The 22,816-nt window shown below is 30.4% G+C and overlaps 3 protein-coding genes across 5 annotated transcripts; 2 read left to right on the top strand and 1 right to left on the bottom strand.

The window, feature by feature from the left end:
* Positions 1–222: 222 nt before the first annotated feature.
* Positions 223–8,921, top strand: LOC115705408 (carotenoid cleavage dioxygenase 8 homolog B, chloroplastic). 2 transcript variants are annotated; one of them, XM_061106458.1, is made up of 8 exons: positions 223–459; positions 4,089–4,396; positions 5,213–5,743; positions 6,178–6,390; positions 6,490–6,686; positions 7,453–7,642; positions 7,736–7,838; positions 8,505–8,921. In XM_061106458.1, the coding sequence occupies exons 2-8, from the start codon at positions 4,091–4,093 to the stop codon at positions 8,654–8,656; spliced, it is 1,692 nt and encodes a 563-aa protein (XP_060962441.1). In that variant the 5' UTR covers positions 223–459; positions 4,089–4,090; the 3' UTR covers positions 8,657–8,921. The 2 variants fall into 2 exon arrangements, with proteins under 2 accessions (XP_060962441.1, XP_030488604.2); XM_030632744.2 differs by having other exon boundaries at positions 4,086–4,396.
* A 1,356-nt stretch (positions 8,922–10,277) lies between these two features.
* On the bottom strand, positions 10,278–13,771 carry LOC115705378 (probable transcriptional regulatory protein At2g25830). 2 transcript variants are annotated; one of them, XM_030632714.2, is made up of 7 exons: positions 13,624–13,771; positions 13,374–13,537; positions 11,684–11,745; positions 11,324–11,480; positions 10,912–11,192; positions 10,711–10,831; positions 10,278–10,595 (listed from the first exon to the last, which is right to left on the bottom strand). In XM_030632714.2, exons 1-7 carry the CDS (start codon positions 13,712–13,714, stop codon positions 10,503–10,505), a joined length of 969 nt encoding a protein of 322 aa, XP_030488574.2. In that variant the 5' UTR covers positions 13,715–13,771; the 3' UTR covers positions 10,278–10,502. The 2 variants fall into 2 exon arrangements, with proteins under 2 accessions (XP_030488574.2, XP_030488582.1); XM_030632722.2 differs by having other exon boundaries at positions 13,614–13,723.
* A 4,483-nt stretch (positions 13,772–18,254) lies between these two features.
* Positions 18,255–21,368, top strand: LOC115705372 (CDT1-like protein a, chloroplastic). The gene is made up of 7 exons (XM_030632701.2): positions 18,255–18,695; positions 18,787–18,909; positions 19,081–19,315; positions 19,619–20,461; positions 20,553–20,754; positions 20,844–20,934; positions 21,011–21,368. Exons 1-7 carry the CDS (start codon positions 18,394–18,396, stop codon positions 21,066–21,068), a joined length of 1,854 nt encoding a protein of 617 aa, XP_030488561.2. The 5' UTR covers positions 18,255–18,393; the 3' UTR covers positions 21,069–21,368.
* The last annotated feature ends 1,448 nt before the right edge of the window (positions 21,369–22,816 follow it).

The following is a 22,816-nucleotide window of genomic DNA, read 5'->3' as shown; positions in this document are numbered from 1 at the left end:
TATAGTTCAATTTTATGTGTTTCTAATTTCTTTTTTTTCTTTTTTTTTTTCTATGTTTTTGGTTAATATTATATTCAAGTGTTGAATTAAAATCTAATTAAAAACTGATCGAATCTAATTAGATTGGATTGAATTTTGAAGTTTAATTGGACTAAATTGGGATAATGATTTTTAAATTCAATCACTATTTGGATTGTATTGGATTAGAGGAAAAAAGTTAGATTTGATCGGATGCTCATGGTTTTGATTTCTTTGTGAGTAACTGTATATAAAAAGTCCCACATTGACTGTAAATGAGAATTTAACCCACACCTAAGCCTATAAATATGGCCCCTCACCATTTCTTTTCATCTCGAAATTTGTATTCCTTCTCTATTATAAAGGGTGGTTGTTTACTCAATCTTGCCCAAGTTGTAATTTTGAAGTCCAACAAATAATTAGTGGTGCTTGGAGACATAGGTAATTTATAAATTTCTCGTGTTTTTATTTTTCTATTTATTTGTAAGTTTTATTTGTTCTTATTTCTTTTTTAACATCTTATTTATTTCAATAGCAATAATTAATTTGTTTGGTTAATTTAAAATTTTAATTTATGAAAATATACACATAGAAAATGCTGAACAATTAAATCATAAATTAAAAAAATAATAAAAATAATATATAAGGTAATTTTCTAAAATATTATGTACCTCTCAAAAATATTGAATATAAATTTCTCTTTATTTATTCATATTGAAAAGAAACAAACATACATTTCATACTCTCATTCTTCTTTTTCTAGTATATTAATTTAATTACTTTAAGCCAAATTACAATTCTTTTTTTTTTTTTTTTTTTGAAAAATGATGAATTTTATTAAATCAAAACATCTGAAACCAAGGAAGCAATTCCCGAAGGTAAAGCATCCCCAGAAAAAGTACAATCAGCCTCTGAAAGAGAAGATCGCGCCAGAACATGCGCAACCTTATTAGCAGATCGTTTTACAAAATTAAAAGAAACACCAACAATATCCGAACACAAAGTCATACAATCTGAGATTATATGGCCATAAGGAGAAGCCATATTTTTAATTCTTTGTAAATCTCTGATGACTCTCAAGCAATCCGACTCAATCACCACATTTGTCCATTCATTAGCTTTGATCCAACTCAAAGCTTCCTTTATTCCAATAGCCTCAACCACATGTGGCTTCAAGATACCCACTTTGCTTATTCTTTTGGCTTGTATGACTAAACCAGTAGAAGACCTTGCCACTAAACCAATTCCAAAGCGCCTTTCATTTGTGAAAATTGCACCATCAACATTAACTTTTATTGTAGGAAAATTGGGTGGGGTCCAATGCTCCAAGTTACCATCAACCGAACCATTATCTTCATAAGTAGGTTGGTTATTTTTTTGGGCATTATACCATTCAATAAAGTTGAGTTTAGCTAATGTGACAACATCACTAACAGTCGGCATTGTGGAATTCCAAACCAGCTCGTTTCTATGCTTCCAAACAGACCAGCATACCTTCGAAGCTTCTAATCTCTCAGCCATCGTCCATTTGTCCAAGCCCTCTTCGAACCACGCAGCAAAAGTCATTGCTGCCACAGCAACGGCAGGGACCCGAGACAAAGCCCAGCACTCCTGAGCAAATCGACAACCAATTCTTTTTATTTTAATCACAACTAAAAATAAAAAAAAAAATAACTAAAAAATATTATAATACTAATTATATGTCATTACCAAAATTAAAGTAATTGGATTGTGACCAAAAAAAAGTATTAATTAGTGATAAAAATTGCAATTTACATCATGATCACAAAGTATAATTTTAGTTATAACCTATTTAATTATCATTATAATTTATAAATTGTGATTAAATTAAAATTAAAATTATCACACTGTCATATACTCCTGTGACTAAGTTTGTTATTAATTATATATCTATGTATTGCAAACCAAACAGCACTTAGTTGTGTTGTAATGAAAGACATACGTGTAATAATCAATTATAATTAGCATTAGATCTTGTGAAAATATTAGAATTAATTTTATTTTTCATTATTAATATAATATAATTACATAATACAAATAAAAAATTATGATAGTGTATGGGTCCAACTTATAATTGGCAAATTCGTAAGTTTAATTCCTATTGGATGCACGCTAATGGGACCCTCCAATAAGTTTATTGGAATTGGTTTTGTATGAATAGAATCTCATTATCCATACATAACAAATTGGTGTGGTATATTCATATCATAACATATGAACAGTAAGACCTAACAGTCTTATTGAGACTAGAACGTATAGGGAATAGAATTTATGGATGGAATCAAATATTTCGTAGTTACAGACAAAAGTATTCAGTTATTGTTGAAAAATCAATATACTTCTAATGTCGAATCAGGATCAACTAGGACAGAAATAAAGCATTATGAGTCGAACTCTTCTTTGGTGTCAATGTAATAGCTATGAATAGTCATCGACTACTGAGAAAGGGTAGAAGAATGAGACCTATTATGGGATATACAATGCATTACAAACGTATGATCATTACACTTCAACTAGATTATTCTATTCCACCTCTTATATAACAAAAAGAACTTAAATCAAAATACTTAATAGCATGGTGATACATTTATACAAAATTTCTATCCCAAGCACACGCAAAGGAACCGTAGACAGGCAAGTGAAATCCAATCCACAAAATAATTTAATTTATGGATAGCATCGTTGAGGGAAAAGTCGTAATGCCAGAAGAATCATTACCGCAGGGCATAGAGGGGGAGGTCATAAGCGTCTATATCGTAAAATCGATTTTTGACGGAATGACAAAGACATATATGGTAAAATCGTAACTATAGAATAGGACCCTAATCGAAATGCATACATTTATCTCATACATTATGAGGGTGGTGAGAAAAGATATATTTTACATCCCAGACGGACTTTAATTGGAGATACCATTGTTTCTGGTACAGAAGTTCTTATAAAAATGGGAAATGCCCTACATTTGAGTGTGGTTTGAACTATTAATTTGCGTAATTTAACCAATTAGGTTTACGACGAAACTTAGAAATCGATCACTGATCCAATATGAGTACCTCTAGAGGATAGACCTCATGCAGAAAACTAAAAAGTAACAGTAGCAAGTGATTGAGTTCAGCAGTTCCTCATATAAAATTATTGACTCTAGAGATATAGTAATATGAAGAAGACAAAATTGTTTCAAGCATCGAAAGAACTAACCAGAATCACCCCTTGTTGCAAAGAGAGGAGGACGGGTTTAAACACTGTAAATTGTTCAAAATTTCTCAAAAATTTAAAATAAAAATGCTATATGACAAAATAAATATATTAGAAATGTTTAATTAGATTATTTCCTATTTATGTATATATAGTATTTTTTTTTTTTTTGGGTAATTGCTTCTGTATATATATAAATATTCTTAAGTCAGAGTATCATTAAATTTTAGAGATTTTTTTATTTTTACACTTCAAAATATATATATTTTTTGTATTTTTACAAAATTCTATAACAACTAACGAATCAACCTAAACCGCAACCAAAATCCATATAGCAATTCACATAGAAACCACTGAAATAACTCAAACCGTAAAGTTAAAAAAATAGTACATGATATAATTTCCCTAATTTTTATCCACTACGAAATACGATAACGCGCGTTATTAATATATTTAAGCATTAAATCCCACATATTTATTATAAAAAATTACTAACCATTCTCAATATCGAGCACCATAACACCTAATAACAATAATGTGTAACCATTGTGTCTTGTAGTGAAAAGGAATTTCCACCAATCTAGATTCCATCATAATATTTTTTATATATAATAATAAATTTATATATATAAACAATACATGCTCCAAAAACCGCCCTTATAAATACACACACATCTTTCATTCATTCATTCATATCTCGATTAATTATATCTTCACTATATATTTTCTCTCAAAAAGGAAATAATATAATTAGCTTCAAACTCCTCCTCTACACTTCTCAATATATATATATATATATATATATAAATATATTAATTAGTCTCTAATGACTTCCTTAATCTCATCTTCAGCAGCTATGATAAACTCTAATTATTATTATTATAATAATAATATAACAATAAGAGACCATCATCAACTTCATCATCATCATAAGATTTCAAAGAAGGCTATTATTACTATTAATAATAGTAAAATAATGAACGTGGCAACTCCTCCAATTATGCCGAAAACTTCGCCGGTCCCACCACCTCTACAGCCGCCGGAGAAGAAGAGCCTTCGCCGTGAATGGAGCGGCTCCGATCATCATGTTGCGTGGACCAGTGTTCGCCAAGAAAGATGGGAAGGAGAGCTTCTTGTTGATGGAGATATACCACTATGGCTGGTACATATATAATATTCACTACTATATATTATTTATATATTATAATTATTAATTTTAAAAAAAATTGAATAATTTATATAAATATATTTGTACTTTGATTTTAATATCATAAATTATATGCAAAAAATTAAATACACCACTCAGTTAAAAATTCTTTAAATATTAATTATGTAAATATTCCAATTTTGACATTTTAAAAAAGAAAATAGAGTTCCTATATATATATATAAATATATATATATATTTGTATAATTTTTTTTATATTTTAGTTATATGAAGTAAGGCATGCAATATTCGAGTTTTTCATAGCATATTTAGCTTAATTAAAATTCATAAGGGTTGTCGGTTTTGTCCCTACATGTATATATGAATATATATATAAGTATAATTAATTAAGAGAGTGTGTTAGTGACTAACAACTATTAATATGTCATGTTATATTAAAATACATTTGATTAATCACCTGAATACTATAGTATCGTCATATGTGTCCAAATCAAAGATACTAACAAAGCATATTCTTTGGTTTAATAATTAAAAATAAATATATACATATATTTAAATATTGCTCAATATTAATCTCAAACTATATATGCTTTATTATGTCTTGCACTACATTTTGTCTAAATTATATTTTAAATAATTATTACCTTCTAAACCAATACTTATGTTTTGTCCCAACACTACTACACTACTTCAAATTATTATATATTTTCTTCCACTAAATATTTTTATAAATCCCACAAAAGTTATTCAAAAAATAATTATTATTTATTTTATTTTATTAATTATTTTTTTTTTTATTCTTTCATGCAGAATGGGACGTACCTAAGGAATGGTCCTGGCTTGTGGCACATAGGAAATTACGATTTCCGCCACTTATTCGACGGCTACGCCACTCTCGTCAAGCTCAACTTTCGAGACGGCCGCCTTATTGCGGGCCACCGCCAAGTAGAATCTGATGCCTACAAGGCAGCTAAGAAGAATAACAAGCTTTGTTATCGCGAGTTCTCTGAAACACCCAAAACTGATAATTTTTTGGCGTATATAGGAGAACTCGCGAATCTCTTGTCAGGCTCATCGCTCACTGACAACGCTAATACTGGCGTTGTCAAGTTGGGCGACGGCAGAGTTGTCTGTTTGACAGAAACTCAGAAGGGTTCGATAATTATCGACCCTGAAACACTTGAGACTGTTGGGAAGTTTGAGTATAGCGACTCTTTGGGTGGTTTGATCCACTCGGCGCACCCTATTGTGACGGAGACGGAGTTCTTGACTTTGTTGCCGGACTTGATTAGCCCCGGTTACTTGGTGGTGAGGATGGAGCCTGGGAGCAATGAGAGAAAGGTATCTTCAAATAATATTTTTTGATAAAAGAACTATTATTTTTTTTTTTAATGAATAATAATTGCAAGTAATTTTAATCCTTTATTTTTATTTATAATTTTAATAAATAATCATACAATTCCTTTTAAGTTTGATGTTATTACTTACAAAAAATATTACACAAAAAAAAAAGTCATATTATTATATACTGAGATTTATTAATATTTAGGAATTTTTACAGCTAAGGCTTATATAATTACTAGGGAGATAGTTTATTAGTTTATATTTACTAAAATTTGTATTTAATTATCTAAAACAATTTAAGAAATTTAATGATGATATATTTAATGATATAATTTTATTATAAGAAAAAAAAAACTTGATTGTGTACGTAGTTTAGATTTTTAATAAATTATTCTCCTTAATAATAACATTTTTTTTTTGTTTGAGTATAGGTGATTGGTAGAGTGAACTGCCGTAATGGGCCGTCCCCGGGATGGGTCCACTCATTCCCGGTGACGGAACACTACGTAGTGGTACCCGAGATGCCACTGAGGTATTGTGCTCAGAATCTACTCAAGGCTGAGCCAACACCTTTGTACAAGTTTCAATGGCATCCTGAATCTAAAGCCTTCATGCATGTGATGTGCAAGAGCAGTGGCAAAATTGTAATTTTACATAAAAAAAATTATTCCTTTTTCTTTTTTATTATGATCAAATACATATATATTTATATACTAATTAATGAATTATTTATATAAATAAAGGTGGCGAGTGTGGAGGTGCCGTTGTTCATAACATTTCATTTCATAAATGCTTATGAAGAGAAAGATGAAGAAGGAAGAGTTAGGGCAATAGTAGCAGATTGTTGTGAGCATAATGCTGATACCACAATTCTTGATAAACTTACTCTTCATAATCTTCGCTCTTATAACGGCCAACATGATGTTTTACCTGATGCCAGGTATTTGTAGAAATTAGAATTCAAACAGTTTATTACAAGTTGATAAATTATAATCATATTATCAAAATTGCATGTTAATTATGTGTGTTTGTGTAATAAGCTATAATTAAACACTATAATGAACACTATTAAAAATATTAAAATTAAAATTTTTTATGTATTTAAGTCAAAAGAGATACAATATTAATGCATTCATTTTAAGAATCCAACCAAATAATTTACTTTTTGATTTATTTATTTTTCATATCATTTCATAATGTCATTTTAAAAAAGTAACTTTTTTTGCAAAACAATTATATGCATGTGTGGGACAGCCGCCCCTAAAAAAATTGAAGAAAAATATATATACATTCTAGTTAGTTATTTTTATTAATTACAACATATATTAATTAAAAAATAATACTTATAAGCTATTTGCTTTGGTATAATAGCTATACTAGATTGCCTAGATTGCATAATAGAAAAATCTCACCAAGATTATTTGTTTTTAAGTTTACTTTTGTCTCTCTACTTTATAAAAAAAAAAAAAAAAAAAAAAAAAAAAAATTACACCCCACTTAACTTTAAATCTTAGGTCCACCACCGCAGGTGTGTAGTAAGAAAAATCTCTATTAATTATACACTCTCTTTCACACTTTTCTTCTGCAAGACATATAATTAGTATGATACATTTTATTATTCATTAATATTATTTCTCGTGATTGAGTAGTTGATTAATAATTAATTAAGATGTAATTGATTAATTAATTAGCATGAGTAATTTCAGAGTGGGTAGGTTCAGAATTCCATTGGATGGGAGTCCATATGGGAAGCTTGAAGCAGCATTAGATGCCAATGAACATGGGAGAGGCATGGATATGTGTAGCATAAATCCATCTTACTTAGGCCAAAAATACAGATATGCTTATGCTTGTGGTGCTCAACGCCCATGCAACTTTCCCAACACCATTACTAAGGTACATAATTGATGATAACAAACAAATTAATACTATATATTACCCCCAAAAAAAAAGTATACAATTACTAATTAATTAATATTTGAATTGCAGATTGATTTAGTAGAGAAAAAGGCTAAAAATTGGTACGAGGAAGGTGTAGTACCTTCCGAACCATACTTCGTGGCTCGACCAGGAGCAACAGAAGAAGATGACGGTGAGTATTTACGACCACAATCACGTTTTCATAATAACTCACCAAACACTTGATTGAAAATTCTCTAAAAATATATATATAATTTTTTATGAGGTTTAGGATAAATTTTAAAAAATAAAGGGTAAATACTATTTTGGACTCTGTATTTTACAAAAGTTACATATTGGACTTTGTGTTTTGTTAAATGACAAAATGGACCCTATATTTTCTAAAATGGTAAAAATAGAACCCTGAGCTTAATTTTAGACAACTTTTTTTTTAATACAACTAACTTGAAGATAATTCATAATACGAATAGATACAAAAAATATAAACAGTTTTGTCATAGCACTTTTAGATCCAATTATAATTAATCTTTCAAAATCAACTCAGAGTCCTATTTGTACTATTTTAGAAAATACAGGGACTATTTTGTCATTTAACAAAACACATGGTCCAATTGGTAACTTTTACAAAACACAAGGTCCAAAAAAAAAATATATAATTCAAATAATTTTTTAAACAACTTTTCTAGCAAAATTTTTGGTTAAAAGATATTTTTAAAAGAAAACGAGACTAGGAAAGGAAAGGAAACTTTTGGACACTGGTCCCAACTAACCCAACCTCAAGACGGCCCTGCAAAATTTTCACCAATATATATATAACTGAATTAAATTTATATTGCAGGTGTAGTAATATCGATGATTAGTGAGAAAAATGGAGGTGGATACGCATTGTTATTGGATGCATCTACCTTTGAAGAGATTGCAAGAGCAAAGTTTCCCTATGGTCTTCCCTATGGACTCCATGGCTGCTGGGTTCCAAATCCAAACAAATAAATTAGCTTATATATATACACAATAGAGTTCATCAGAAGTTGAAGATTAATTTGTTCTAGCTAGATATAGCTAAGGTAGATGATGGGTAAACTGCAAGGGCTATAAATATATACAGATATAGATGTAATTATATGTGGAAATTGGGATGTGTTTATACATGTAACAATTTATCATGTATGGTGTGGGATATTGAATGAGAGTGAATGTACTATGATTTTGGTTCTTTTTGTTTTGTATACATAAAATAATAATAAAAGCTTTCACTAATGCAAATCACTGCAATAAGCATACAAAAGAAAGTGATTTAAGAGTTCTTAAGAAAAAAAAAACAATAAGAAATCGATCCGATGCACATTTATAGTAAGCATTTCATCTTTTTATTAAAGATTCTAAATAGCTTGTTTTTATGATACCAAAAAGAGAGTTCAAAATAGTCAAATACACACCTATAGGCTATAACAAAATATAAACATGCATCCACCTGAATATTTCAAGTTTCAACACATAATATAATATTCTAAATTTTCTAAAAATAAAATATAAAGGCTAATTAGTAATTTTTCCCCCCGAACTTTGACATGTACCAAATCATGCACCCTGAATTTTTTTGACTGTTAAAAATTTCTCCTGAATTATTGATATTGTTAGATTTAAGGACTTTTGTCTAATTTTAGTAAAAAAATTCTAACATGGATGAAAGTTCAAGCGGCATGATTTAGTACATATCAAAGTTTAAGGGGCGTAATTTAGTAGATTTCAAAGTCTAGGGAGCATAATTTAATACATAAACAATCACTGAAATAGTAAAATTGAATGAAATTAAACAAAAGTCCTTAAATTTAACAATCTCAATAGTTCGAGGGAAATTTTTAACAGCCAAAAAAGTTCAGTGGGCACAATTTGATACATATCAAAGTTCAGGAAGAAAAATTACTAATTAGCCAAATATAAAATATCTGCTACAACTACATAATTTCTTTACAAACATCCCTACTTTTCTACCGATAGAGATAAAAGTAATAGAGATGACAAAATGGGCATTTTCGTAGGTCGGGGCTCGACCCAACAAGACAAATGCCACCCGTTTATCTCAGGTCGGGCCTGACACGCCAGGCTGAAGAGAGTGTTTCGGCTGGGCCGAATTTGGCCAAAAAAGTATCCGGACGGGTCGGGCCACCCGTTTATCTCAAGCCAAGCCTAACCCACCAGGCTGAAAAGAGTGTTCGGGCCAAAAAAGTATCATAGACCCGACCCTGACATTCCTTGAAAGTAGTGACCCTATTGAGTATTGCAAGGTTATTATTATATACACTCGTGTATATGAACTGGAAGATCAACATTTGGCTAATAAAAGAAAGCAAGACATACAATTGCAAAAGTAATTCGAGACTAACTCTTATTAACACAAAATATGCATACATTGATATACAAACACTCATTAAACTAATACAATTCTATGTTTTTAAAAAATATATGGTTGGAAAAACTGCTAAAGTTGCTGTAAACACTTTAATCTGCACGAATCGGATTTTTTTGAAGAACATAAAGAGAAAAAATTGGATTTGATTAGACAATGTGTGATTAGAATACAAGAATGTCTAGTACCAAACAACTCATGTAATAGTAATACTTAAAAAGAAAAATCTTATTACTTAAAAGGGATTTTGATAAACCATTCAGATAAAGATGAGCTATACAACAATAAACAATCCCCTTTAAATTATCATTCAAACTATATGGAAGATAAGTTTACAAGAATAAATTAAGCAAAAAAAAGCTTATAAATACCACTCAATGCCGAAACTAATTAAGGGGTTTAATTATGACTAACATTAGACGGTTTCGATCACTTCTGATCTGTATAAACAGCGTCGACATCGTCTAGATCAAGTAATTTGGACATAAGCTCCTTGTTCAATTCCATAGCCTCATCATCTACCTGAAAGTGATTGGTTTACATTGACATTGTTTCAACAGAAAATATTTGTTTATGCTTAAGACAAAATTAGTGCTAACAATCTTCAAACAAGCAGAGACTGAAATCATAAACAAACCTCAATAGTGGTAATTGGAATTAATTCAGAACCATTATCAGTCTCGAAACTTATTCCTTCCTCGCGTAGTTTCGACAGTATTGCAGAGTAGTTTTCCGATGAGCTTACGATTTTATAGTAGCTAACAGAGAGCAACAACTTAATCAGAATTTTGGGATAATAAGTATCATCAGAAGTGTAATTTTTACAATGCTATTTTACCTTTCCGAAGTATCATCATCAATATCATCATCTTCATAGACGGGAGGTTCAATAACATCCTCAGCACCAGCATCTAATGCAATATCAAGGAGTTGATCCTTGTCAACGTCCGAGGCTTTTATGTTTACAACTCGAGCACGTCTGAACTTAAACATCACAGATCCTGGGTCAGCCATCTTTCCACCACAGTCCTTCACTACCTCTCTAACCGCTGCCACCGATCGAGTTATCTTGTCTGTCAGAACCTCAACAACAATACTGACCCCGGCAAAACCATATACCTGGTAGTTAAAAGTAGCATTTCGCTTAACCAACTAAATCCCCTACATGATGTAATAGATTTCTCAAACCAGACAGATAATACCAGACTTCATTACATAAAAACAGAAACTGTAGTCAAAGTTAAACTTACCTCGTAGATTTTTTCAATGTAAGATTCTTGTCCCTTCTCAGAAGCTCTCTTAATGTTTCTTTCCAAAATATCCTTCGGGACATCGAGCTCCTTGGCTTTCTCAAGTATAGCAGCCAGGGTTGAGTTTGATACAGGACTTGTACCACCTTTTTTCACGCTGCATTACTGAGAAATAAATTTTGTGCCCATGAAAGTAATGCATTACAAATGAAAACAAAATCGATATTTTGGTATCAACATGAAAAGGACAAAGTAGGTAGCTCAATGAATATTTGAAAGTAATGAAACATGCACTAACAAAATCGTAATTGTAATGTTTACAATTACTAATGTATTAGCTATTAAGAGCTACTAACTTACGCAGAAACTACTTCCTTTCCAATCCTGGCATACAGCTTTGCCTTCTTGGCATCTTGAATCCCCTGCAACAAAATGAATTGACAGAAAACTAAGCAGATGCCTTAATGAAAGATGTCATTACCTCTCTCATACATGACTAATGAAGATAAGATATAGAATTTGTCTTTTTATCAAACATTAATGGAGATTTAAACTTAGACCACTAATACACAATCACCCACCCAACGACATGAGCTAGCTTTCAGTGGTAGCTAGAATATTATGAAAGATAATTCCTCCAAACCTCAATTAATTATAATTCTGATAAGCCTCGTATACTATGTTGTAAGGAGTAGTTTGTTGGAAAAGGGGTCATGCAATGGGAGAATTGTGAACATATTCTTTGACTCATTGTTCCGAAAGGACCATTATCTTTTCTCTATTTGCTTTCAATTTCGGCTCTTAATTTCCAGTCAATAAAGTGAATTTTTTTACTGCTCCATTGCTTTGTGGGTTATTTGTGCTCAGGTGACTGGCCGGGAGCACATCAAATTCATCTTTATTTTTCCTATGCCCCGTACCTCTTTGTTCATTATAGACAATTGTTAAACAATCAAGACTTTGATTCTTTTAATACTCCTCAAGCTTCATAACATGTTGTCGAATTAGATCTATCCTTGTCTTAACACAGCTCGGTCTGTAATTTTCATACTATAGGCTGATCCAAATTTAAAATTTGCTAGAAAATGCATGACATGCATGAGCAAAGTATACATAAAGAAGTGAATGAAATTTAGAAAAGTGCAAGAAACAAAGGAGTAACTCTTGGAAAACAACAAGAACCAACCGAAAAACAAATGAATAAGACTAAACAAAAGAAACAGAGAAATATTTAGAGGAATTGAGCTGATATCACCATAGCATTATATCATAATTTTAATAAAAATTACACCTACCTCTTAATTATAAACATTTTATACTGTTCATATTCATAACTCAACCCAAATTAGAATAAAAGCAAAACAATACAAGTAAACTACACATATTAAAGCAAAGAAATTCATATGCAATTGAACTATCCCATTAGATTTCTCATACCCCATAATGCACAATACACACTTATTATTGTGAAACCAAGCACATTGAGACTCCAGATTGTAAAAGAGAATGACAAGAACAGAATTTCTGATAGATAATAATCCTCTTCGAGACAGGACAAATCTCCAAATGCACTCTTGACAGTGCCAATCACTCAATCAAACTAAAATTCTATTTTCTCATTCCCGATCCAACAATAGCTACACAATTACATATTTATAGTCTATCACACCCTTTACAGATTACTAGTAAGCCCTTACACTATTTCATAGTGTAACACTTTCCCACCCTTCAAAATCACCTTGTCCTCAATGTGGTAAAACTATAAAAGAAACTAAAAATAACAAGCACAAACATAAGAGATAAAAAGCCTAATTTCAGCAGACTATGCTTTTAGCCCAAAAACACTAAATAATGAACCCCAATGATGAAATGAAAGACAAATGCTTTGATATACACAACTTGGGATTTTCATCAAACAGTTGGTATGCACAAAACACTGAAAATATTAATTGAGCTTTAATAGTTGCCAAAACAGAGTCAGTAAAACATAACCAAAACAACAATGAATCAAAACAAGCAATATTAACCAATACAAAAATAAAAATCAAACCTTTCTTCCAGCTATTTTGCTAGAACGTCTCCCCATACAGAGAGGAGAGACAGTCCATATGGTCCTAACCCCAGTATTACTGCTACATCCATTATGAAAAACCCGTGCCCATGAAGACGAAGATGGAGATAATACCTGTAAGTTCTTGCCCAGAAAGCCATTCCCTGAAGAAGTGAATCAAAGTAAGATTTAAAAGAAAAACAATAGAAGTGAATTTGCAATTGGAGAAGAAGATTATACAGTATTATACTATGGAAGATTATGGAATTTGGGTATCTTGGAGAAACCCCATTGCAGAATCTGTGGAAGAAAATGCCTCCGAGTGCTCTGCTTGAACTCATTGCTTCTTCGTTTTCATTACAAATAAGGAACTGGTTTTGTGAAGAGTGGCCAAAGTAACATATGGGCCTTCCTGGGCTAATGGGCCAAGCCCAGACCAGGAGCCCAAAAAAATTATTTTAAAATACAATTTTTTTTTTTTTTGAGATTTAAATAAAGTAAAATTTTTACTAATTTTTGTATGCTTTCACGGTATTTTATGAAAACAATAAAAAAAAAAATACATGAAAGTAACAGAAAAATAACATGTAAATAACATTAAAATAAAATAAAAAATAATGTACTAATATAATAATAAAAGTATAATATAAAAAATACGTTAAAAGATCGTATTTTTTGTAAATAAAATCTTAAAAACTATAAAAATATTTAAATTTATTTATAACAGTATTTTTGCAATATTCTTTATTATTTTTTGTGTTTTTTCAAAAAATTCCTTTTTAGTAATTTTCAAAAATATTACATATTATTTTAATAAGAGCACTCTCACCTTATATTCTTTATTTCTTAAATTACATTATCAAAATCATAATTTTTTTATTTTACAACAAATTTTTACATTATACCATCTATCAACTTCTATAACCTTTTTTTATATTATATTTTTTAATTTATTTTATTCATATAATATTAATATATATTCACATAATCAAGTAATTCAGAACTTAAAAGAACTAATAAAATAAGTTTAAAGTAATAAATAGTGTTGCTTTAGATATAGAGTAGCACTCTACGATGCTTACTAGAGTAGTAAGTTAAACATTACGATTTTTACCTCTTATGTGTTCAAGCTTCTAAGATCGAGCGTGTACCAAGTTTTCGAGCCCTTATTTGCTTCTTAAATTCTTCAAAGCCTTCCACACAAAACCAAAGATCATTTTATAACAAGGCTCATATGTCCTAAACACAAGGCCTCACAACATACCTTTAGAGCTTAGACCACCAAAGAACTTCATGGAGTTTTCTATTGTGACATGAAAGGAAGGTAGGTCACAAAATGGGGTCAAGGAGGGAAATAGTATCTAATTTTTCATAGTAACAATTAAAAAGAAAAGAATTGAGAGATAGAAAGAATGATTTTGGTTTAGAAATGAAGCATAGAAAAGAGTGTTGAGATATCACTTTTTTAGTTTTATATATCTTCACCTTTACTTCACCTACACTACACTCTATTTAGATCAACACCAAGAAAATGATTAAAAAATAAAATATGTATCACATAATCCTATATGACCGGTCCCCCTTGATGTCATCTCCCTATTTTATTTTTTATTTTTTATCTAAAAAGAATAAACTAAAAAAGTTTCATACCAAAGGTCACCAATTAATGAAAATAATTTGTGACCTTATTTTTAAATAATTGTTATGTTACACAACAATAATGTAATTCCCTAACCAAATTTGTGGGAATTATTTGGCCAAAACTCACATATAGACCAATTAAAGCATTTTCATACAAATTTTATATTTTATTTAAGAAATTTATTTACCGTTTAATCTTTTCATAAATTAACTAATATTTTATGCGAATAAATACTATTTTAGATTTTGTATTTTACAAAAATTATCAATTGAACTTTTTATTTTGTTAAATGAAAAAATAGTTCCTCGATACAGGTAAATAAACCTTTACACATTTTATTCGAAATTTTTACCCATTTAGGGTTAAACTCAAATACATGGATTTACTTAGCCTCGATTGAAAAATAACGGGTGCCTGTGGGACGTTACACAACGTGATGGTCGAGAACAACGGTGGATGGGTTGGTGTGAAATATCAATCAGAATTTTCTAATAATTAAACGAGTAATTTATGGGGTAAATATTTAACTTTAACTATCGGTTGCATGTACTAAATACTTAGTTTAATGTTTGAAAGTAATAATATATTTAAGTTATATTTTTAGAATTTTCGTAGATATCTGACCATTAAGTGTCAAATCGTTATCCACATATGATTTTCTTATTTGGTATGTCTAAATTAATTTTAAATAATAAATAAAAAATTTAATATCTTAGATCAATCAAGAACTTACACGTGACTATTGACTTAACACTTAACGACCTGGTACACACAAAAGTTTCAGAAATATAATTTAAGTATTATTACTGTCAAAAATTAAATTTAGATATTTATCAGCAAAAAGAAGTTAACTTAGGTTGCAAATTACTCTAATTAAATTATTAGTTTTTGAGGATTTTTTTATCAAATGATTGAATCTGATATTATTTTGCTGCAGTTGTTTACAACTTATCGATTTATGTTTTCAGCTAGAAGATAAATAACAATAGTGAAGAAATATAGAATATATATATTTGTGAAGCTTCAACTTTGGAGCTTTTGGATTTAGGTAAATGCCCATTGTTTCAATTTGGGATTTAATTTTTATTACTGGGTTTGAAGATTGAGAAATATAGTAAAGATCTTGAGTTTTAATTTTTGTTCTTAGTTGAATATATATATGATGAAATTGTTGAAATTGTTCTTTGTAGGTTTGATATTGACATTAATATTTTTGCTTGAATTTGATTGGTTCAGTGTGGGTAATATTTTGTTGGAATATTTAATTTAGTATTTTTAGTTTTTTTAAACCGAGCCGAAGTTAGCCTACTCGAGTTGCATCACCAACCCGAACAAGCAACAATCGACCGATAAGCCAGTGAACTTGTTGGCGTTAAGCCGTGTTGAAATATTTTTCTTCTTTACGATAACCAATTATTAGTATAGAATAGTATATTAAAAATTGATATATCATTATCAATTTTATATTTTATTAGTGATATGATGGATATGATCATAATAACTAATTCAATGCTAATAGCAATTTATTTTAAATAAAGAGTTACCATCACGAATATAATTATTATTTTTTTTAATAAATAATTTTTTAAATTCAAAGATTACGTACCTTGTTAAATAGTTATTATTAATGTTCGTTTAGAGATGTAGTCCGCAACAATAAGAAAAAACACAATCTCGTGAAAATAAAAGAAAAAAAACTAACAAAGATTAACATCTTTCGAGTATGTAACAAGATTCGTCATCCAACTAAAATAATTTATATAACATAATTAATACAACTAGTCCGTTGGTAGTAGAAAAAAAAAAAACTAAAATTTAAGCAACCTTTAACTGTTACTTAGTAAATACTTATCTTTTTAAAATATATAGGAAGAATTTTTATAAAATTTCGAATAATTAAAAAAATAAGTATATAGAAAAATAATAAAAATTATTTCACAAAAATATTACAACATTATAATTTTATAGATTTTTTTTCTTAGTAAAATATGGTATACAAATAAATTATTATAAAAATATAGAGAAAAAACTTCCATAAATATATCAAATATAGATTATAACAAGAGAGCCCTTATAAGAAACTTAATATAAAAAGAAGAAAAAAACTAGCACACAGATTTTTATAAAAAAAAAAATTAGAGTTAATATTAATTTGGAACTTATATTTTATAAAAGTTATTGATTAGACACTTTATTTTGTAAATTGATAAATTAGACCATATATTTTCTAATGGTACAAATACTTTGAGCTCAATTTCGATATATTTTTTTTAAATAGATGCAGAAAATGTCTCTGTTTTATCACAACAACTCTAGATTGGGTTATTATTAATTTTTATTTTGATAAAAAATCAATTCAATTCATGATATTATTTTATACTAGTTTAGAAAATAAGGGTCTAATTTATCATTTAACTAAACTGATAGTCCAATCAATAATATTTACAAAACACAGTAGCCAAAATAATACTTACCAAAACAAAACTTCCAAATTTTCAATTATGTATAATTTCCAAATTTAGCAAACCATTCAACTTGTTTAGAAAAAAACAATTTACACTAAACTCAAAATAAGACTCCTCAAAATCAATATGTAGCGAGATTCGTCCTCCAACTAAAAAAATTTATATAACATAATTAATGCAGCTAAATTAAATTGTTAGTAGTAAAAAAAAAACTAAAATTTAAACATCCTTTAACCGCTACTAATTTCAAATAATTTTTTTTTTCATTTTTATACTTTAAAATAGTTTTTTTTTTTTTTTTGCATTTTTACGGAACTCTATATAGAAACCTCTATTGCAACTAGCGCTACAACCTAAATCACAACAAAAAATCATATAGCAACCCATATAGAAACCACCAGAGAAACCACTTTAGAAACTCAAACTATAAATTTAAAAAAAAAAAAATTGAAAAAAACAGTATAAAAATAATTCCCTTAAAAATAATAAATACATAGAAAAATTATAATAAAAAGTATTTCACAAAAATATCACAACAACATAATTCTATAGATTTTTTTTTTAGTAAAATATGGTATACAAATAAAATATTATAAAAATATAGAAAAAAAAACTTCCATAAATATATCAAATATATATTTTTATTAAAAAAAAACCTACCAAATTTTGAATTATAGGATAAACTAAACCCGGAATAAGATTAAACGCGGAATACGACTCCTCGAAAAGAGTATCCAAACAGAGCATAAATAGAAAAAAACGAGGGAAGCAACGGCACATTTTGGCGGGAAACACGTGGCAGTCATATAGGGTATCATCTACTCCAATTTCCCGCCACTGAAAACCCTAACCTATTTCTTATTAATATTTACATATCAGACCCATTTCAGACAATCTCTGTCTAAATCCAAAAATGAGCTCTTCTTCCTCCATTCCTTTCAGATCCAAGAAACCCTTGAACCAAATCCCTCCTAAGCCCCAAAACCAAAATCTAGATCTCAAAACTCCCGAGAAGCCGCCGGTTCTTCCTCGCCGGAATGTTGCTTTGTCTCTGAAGCAAGTGAGGAAAGCAGCTGAAAGAATCAGTGTACCATCGAATCAGAAGAGTTCTTCTGATGGGAAGGCTCAGATCTCTTCTGCTCGACGGAAAATCGTTGACTTTCCCGAGAGGCAGAAGACGAAGGACGATTCTGATGTGGCTGAGTTGCCGGAAAGGTTAGATGAGATGTCTTTTTTTGGGGTTTTGTTTTGGATAATGTGATTATTGGTTTTGTTCCTAATAAGTTGGGGGATTTTTGTTTTGCAGGTTTGAGATTCTTGGAGAGTTTTTCAATAATTTGAATAATTCGATTCGGTTGCTCAAGTTGAAAGGTTCGGCGACGAATTTTACTAATATTCGCCCCAAAATCGAGTCTTTAACTGATGCTAGGTATGCTATTTTCTTTTTTCTTTGGTTGATTCATTTTCTCATAGTGAAGAAATTTTTGTGTTAAAACTTTGGTTTTTAGTTAGAGAGATCTGTTTGGTTAAAGATTTGATGAAAGATTAAGTTTTCAATCTGATTGAGTTTTTGTAATTTTTTTTTTTTTGTCTTTTCTAGGAGGTTTACTTATACTCACTTGGCTCAGTTGAAATATCTTTTACCTGAGGTGATTGAGATTAAGAAGACACTAATATTCAATGAGAAAACGAGTTGTATGAAGCCAGATCTTCATATTTCTTTGAATCTGGATGCATTAGAGAGTGACAAGAAGTTGAAATCTGAAGATCGTAATTCATACCTGAGAAGGGTCTTTCAGTCTCGGCTTGTGGATTTTTCAAGATCTCATCCTGAGGTATATTCATTTTTACTCAGTATATGACATTGTTTAGGAAAGATTGACTTCAATTTTTACAAGAAGGGTATAGTTTGGTTGGTTTTTGATATTTGTTGATCATAGTTTTGCTCAATAGATTAGAAGTTATTGTGAAATCTATGGTTTTGATTAGTTAATTTGGAATATCATTTGAATGTTTATTGAACTTGGTGTGATGGAATAGTGATTGCTTATGAAATCAGAAAGTAATTTGGGAAAATTGATATAATGTCAACATCTTGTATTGAGTCTGTTCCCTTAAGTTGTTTGATCTGTTTTTAGGATCTTGAAGTTCCGAAAGGAGAGCTGCCAGAGCCATTCAATAATCTAGAGCGAGGTGTTAATTCAGCCTTTATCAAAGTTCCGCCGTCATCTCCTTGTGAGGCAGTAGATGTTCAATTAGTTGGTGAAGAATCTGATAAAGTTCATGAGGAACTGAAGTCAATTCAGTCTACTCATTTAAAGGTGAACAAAGTGTCTGGTTCAGCATTGCTTTCAAAGACATTATCTGAGAAACCTAAGACCCAACTGCAAGCTGCAGCAAGTCATCTGTCTTGCTCTTTCCAAAGTCGCTTTTCTCGAAGACAGAGAAGCATTGCTGTTGATGACTTGCCTCCAAAATCATCCGAGCCTTCAGCTCAATCTTCGGGTGATTTAGTTGCTGACTCATGCCCTAAGACAGCTTCCTCCATTGAGGAAGTGAATATTGGCATCGATTTTTGCCCATTGAATGCAACTCCGAGCAAAGTACTATCTGTCCTCGAAGATGGCACTCCGATGAAAAATGCTAGTATTGAGTCAACTCCAGTAAAACCTATCTTCAATAAAGAAGAAGTTACTCCACTAAAAAATGCTAGTATTGAATCAACTCCAGTAAAGTCTGATTCTACACCAGCCAGGCTAATGACTGCCACACCTGCATTGCGTCCATCAAAGAGAAGTTACATGAGCCCGGAAGATAATTCTATCAGTGACAAGTTGGTTAGGCGCCAACCTTGTTCTAAATCATTAAATTTCGAGAGTCCTGTTAAGAATAACAGAGCTAAGGATGAAGACATTGATATGAAGGGTGTCTCAATCGATAAAAATCTTCTCGATATTCTTCCTGAGAATCTTTTGCATTCGGTAAGTACATCTTTTAGTAATAATCACCAAGTACAGCACTAATTCTAGTCTTGTTTTGATTGTAGTAGTAATCTTGTTTTTCTCATTACAGATTAGAGAAAAAGAGATCAAAGCTATGGAGGAACGGGATCCAGCTATAACTCAAGCAAAGAGAAGGCGAAAAATGATTGCAAGCCTACCTAAGCTCTTCAACATGATTCATTTCTTATTTCAGTCAATAAATCGATCAGTTATCACAAAGGAAGAGCTTATGCACAAGATAGTCTCAAGCCATTTCGATATTGTTGACAAGAGTAAGACATTAGACCCGCCCTTTACACGAAATTAAGAATCTTCTGTTCTTTAGAAGCTTTTCTGAGCTTAAATTATTGTATGTTCACAGGAGAAGTTGATGAGCAACTTAGCTTACTGGTGGAACTGGTCCCGGATTGGATTTCTGAGAAGATGGGGTCTGGTGGAGATTTGCTTCTCCGGTGAGCCTCTAATACATTTTGAGTTATATGTAGCAAAGTAAATTCTTAAACTAACCCCGTTTTCTTTATCCCACAGCATTAACAAAACAACGAGTCCCGAGTCAATTCGCTCACGCCTTGAAGAAGCAAAGTGAAGCCATTGTCATTGTCGGTTTTAATCGTCGAAGAAAGAAAAGTATAGGGTTAGAGAGAGTTACCCCTTGTGGGAACTACTAGTAAGTATTTTGTTGATGAACTATTTATGCATGGGAAACAAAACACATGTGTATGTATATGAATATGATGGTGACTATAACGTAGCTTGAAGTTGAATCAAATATATTAAAGAAAGTCAGAAGAAGTTCCTGTTTGAGCAGAGGATTGAAATTGTAGTTAAATCTAACTTGGAAATTGGAATGGTAGATCTTTCTTTTTTGTTGTTGTTATCTCTTAAATTCTTTTGGAATAATAAATTAGATATTTTTTTATCAGCCTAAAAGGCTAAAAAACTTCATCTTATTTGATGGGTTTATAATAGTTATTTGCTCCTTGATCTCTATATGGTTTAATAAGAAAAAAAAAAAGGTTCTTACTCATTTCAGTTCCTAGAATTGAGCTCTTCATTATAAGTTTAATTGAAGCTAAATAAACTCAAAGCATAAATGGTGCCTAGCTATACAATGAAGCAATGCATTGGAAATGGTTAATAATAATATATACATAATTTGTGTTTTAAAAATATGTTCTATAAATTTTTAATTGACAATTAAAATTTTAAGAACAAAAAATAATCTTTTAATTTTTTTAACAATTTATTTTTTTCAATAAATATTTTGAACACTTTGAAACTTGAAATTTGGCCTCGACCCCAGTTTCGAACTCGGACCACAACCTCAGTTTCAGACTTGTACTTAAACTCGACTTAAATAAAATCAAAAAATAAAAATAAAAGTTATAGAACACATTTTTGTTTTTTGTTTTTAAAATTGAAAAATAAAAGTGGTTATATAATACGTTTTGCCGATTGGCTTCTTCAAATGTTTGATAAATGGAGTGGCCATGAGAGATACTTGATTAGTATGCTATGTTGGTCGCTTTGGAAAAGTCAGAATAGCTTGGTTTGGAATCAAAAAAGTGTAGAAGTTGCAAATGTTTTAGTGTTAACTAGGACTACTCTTAATCAATGGAACTATGCTCAAGATAGACAATTTGATCTTTCTTTTGGGTTGATGAATCCTGAAGATGGCAATGACCATTGGCAAGCACCTAAGGAAAACACGATTAAGATCAACATGGACGCTGCAATCTTCGAATCAACTACTCGCTACAGCTACTCGTGTGTAGCTCGAGATCATGCTGGCCGACTGGTGGAGGCTCGGGCATCTTGTTGACAGGGTGCTGTAAAGCCTGAAATTGCAGAAGTCGTTGGTATTCTTGAAGCCCTGAGTTGGATAAAGCAGCAGGGCTAGAGTGATGTTGAAGTCGAATCTGATTGCCTTGTTGCTATACAGTCCATTCGTAGCTCTTCTACCATGGGTTCCTATTTTGGTAGAGTTGTTTCTAAGTGCAAAGAATTGTTATTTGAGTTGAATCATAAGTCTATTTCTTTAAAGTTTGTTAAACGGTCTGCAAATAATGGAGCTCACTTTCTAGCGAGATCTACTTGTTTTATAGCTGATTGTATTTTACGTGTGAGCAATGCTCCCGTGGAGTTCATTTCTGTATTGATGAATAATTTGAATTAATGAAATTTTCTCATTTTGTCAAAAAAAAAAATATTTATATATATATACTAGCAAAAAATTACGTGCGAGGCACGTATATTATATTTTATGCTAGGTTTTTTTTTATGTTATTTGAAAATGAGATTATTATTGAATACTGAATGCAATATATTAGTATT

The sequence above is a fragment of the Cannabis sativa genome, chromosome X (assembly GCF_029168945.1).
Source record: "Cannabis sativa cultivar Pink pepper isolate KNU-18-1 chromosome X, ASM2916894v1, whole genome shotgun sequence".
NCBI classification, from domain to species: Eukaryota; Viridiplantae; Streptophyta; class Magnoliopsida; order Rosales; family Cannabaceae; genus Cannabis; species Cannabis sativa.
Note: the sequence above shows the minus strand (reverse complement) of the source record. Positions and strands in the feature narration are given on the sequence as shown.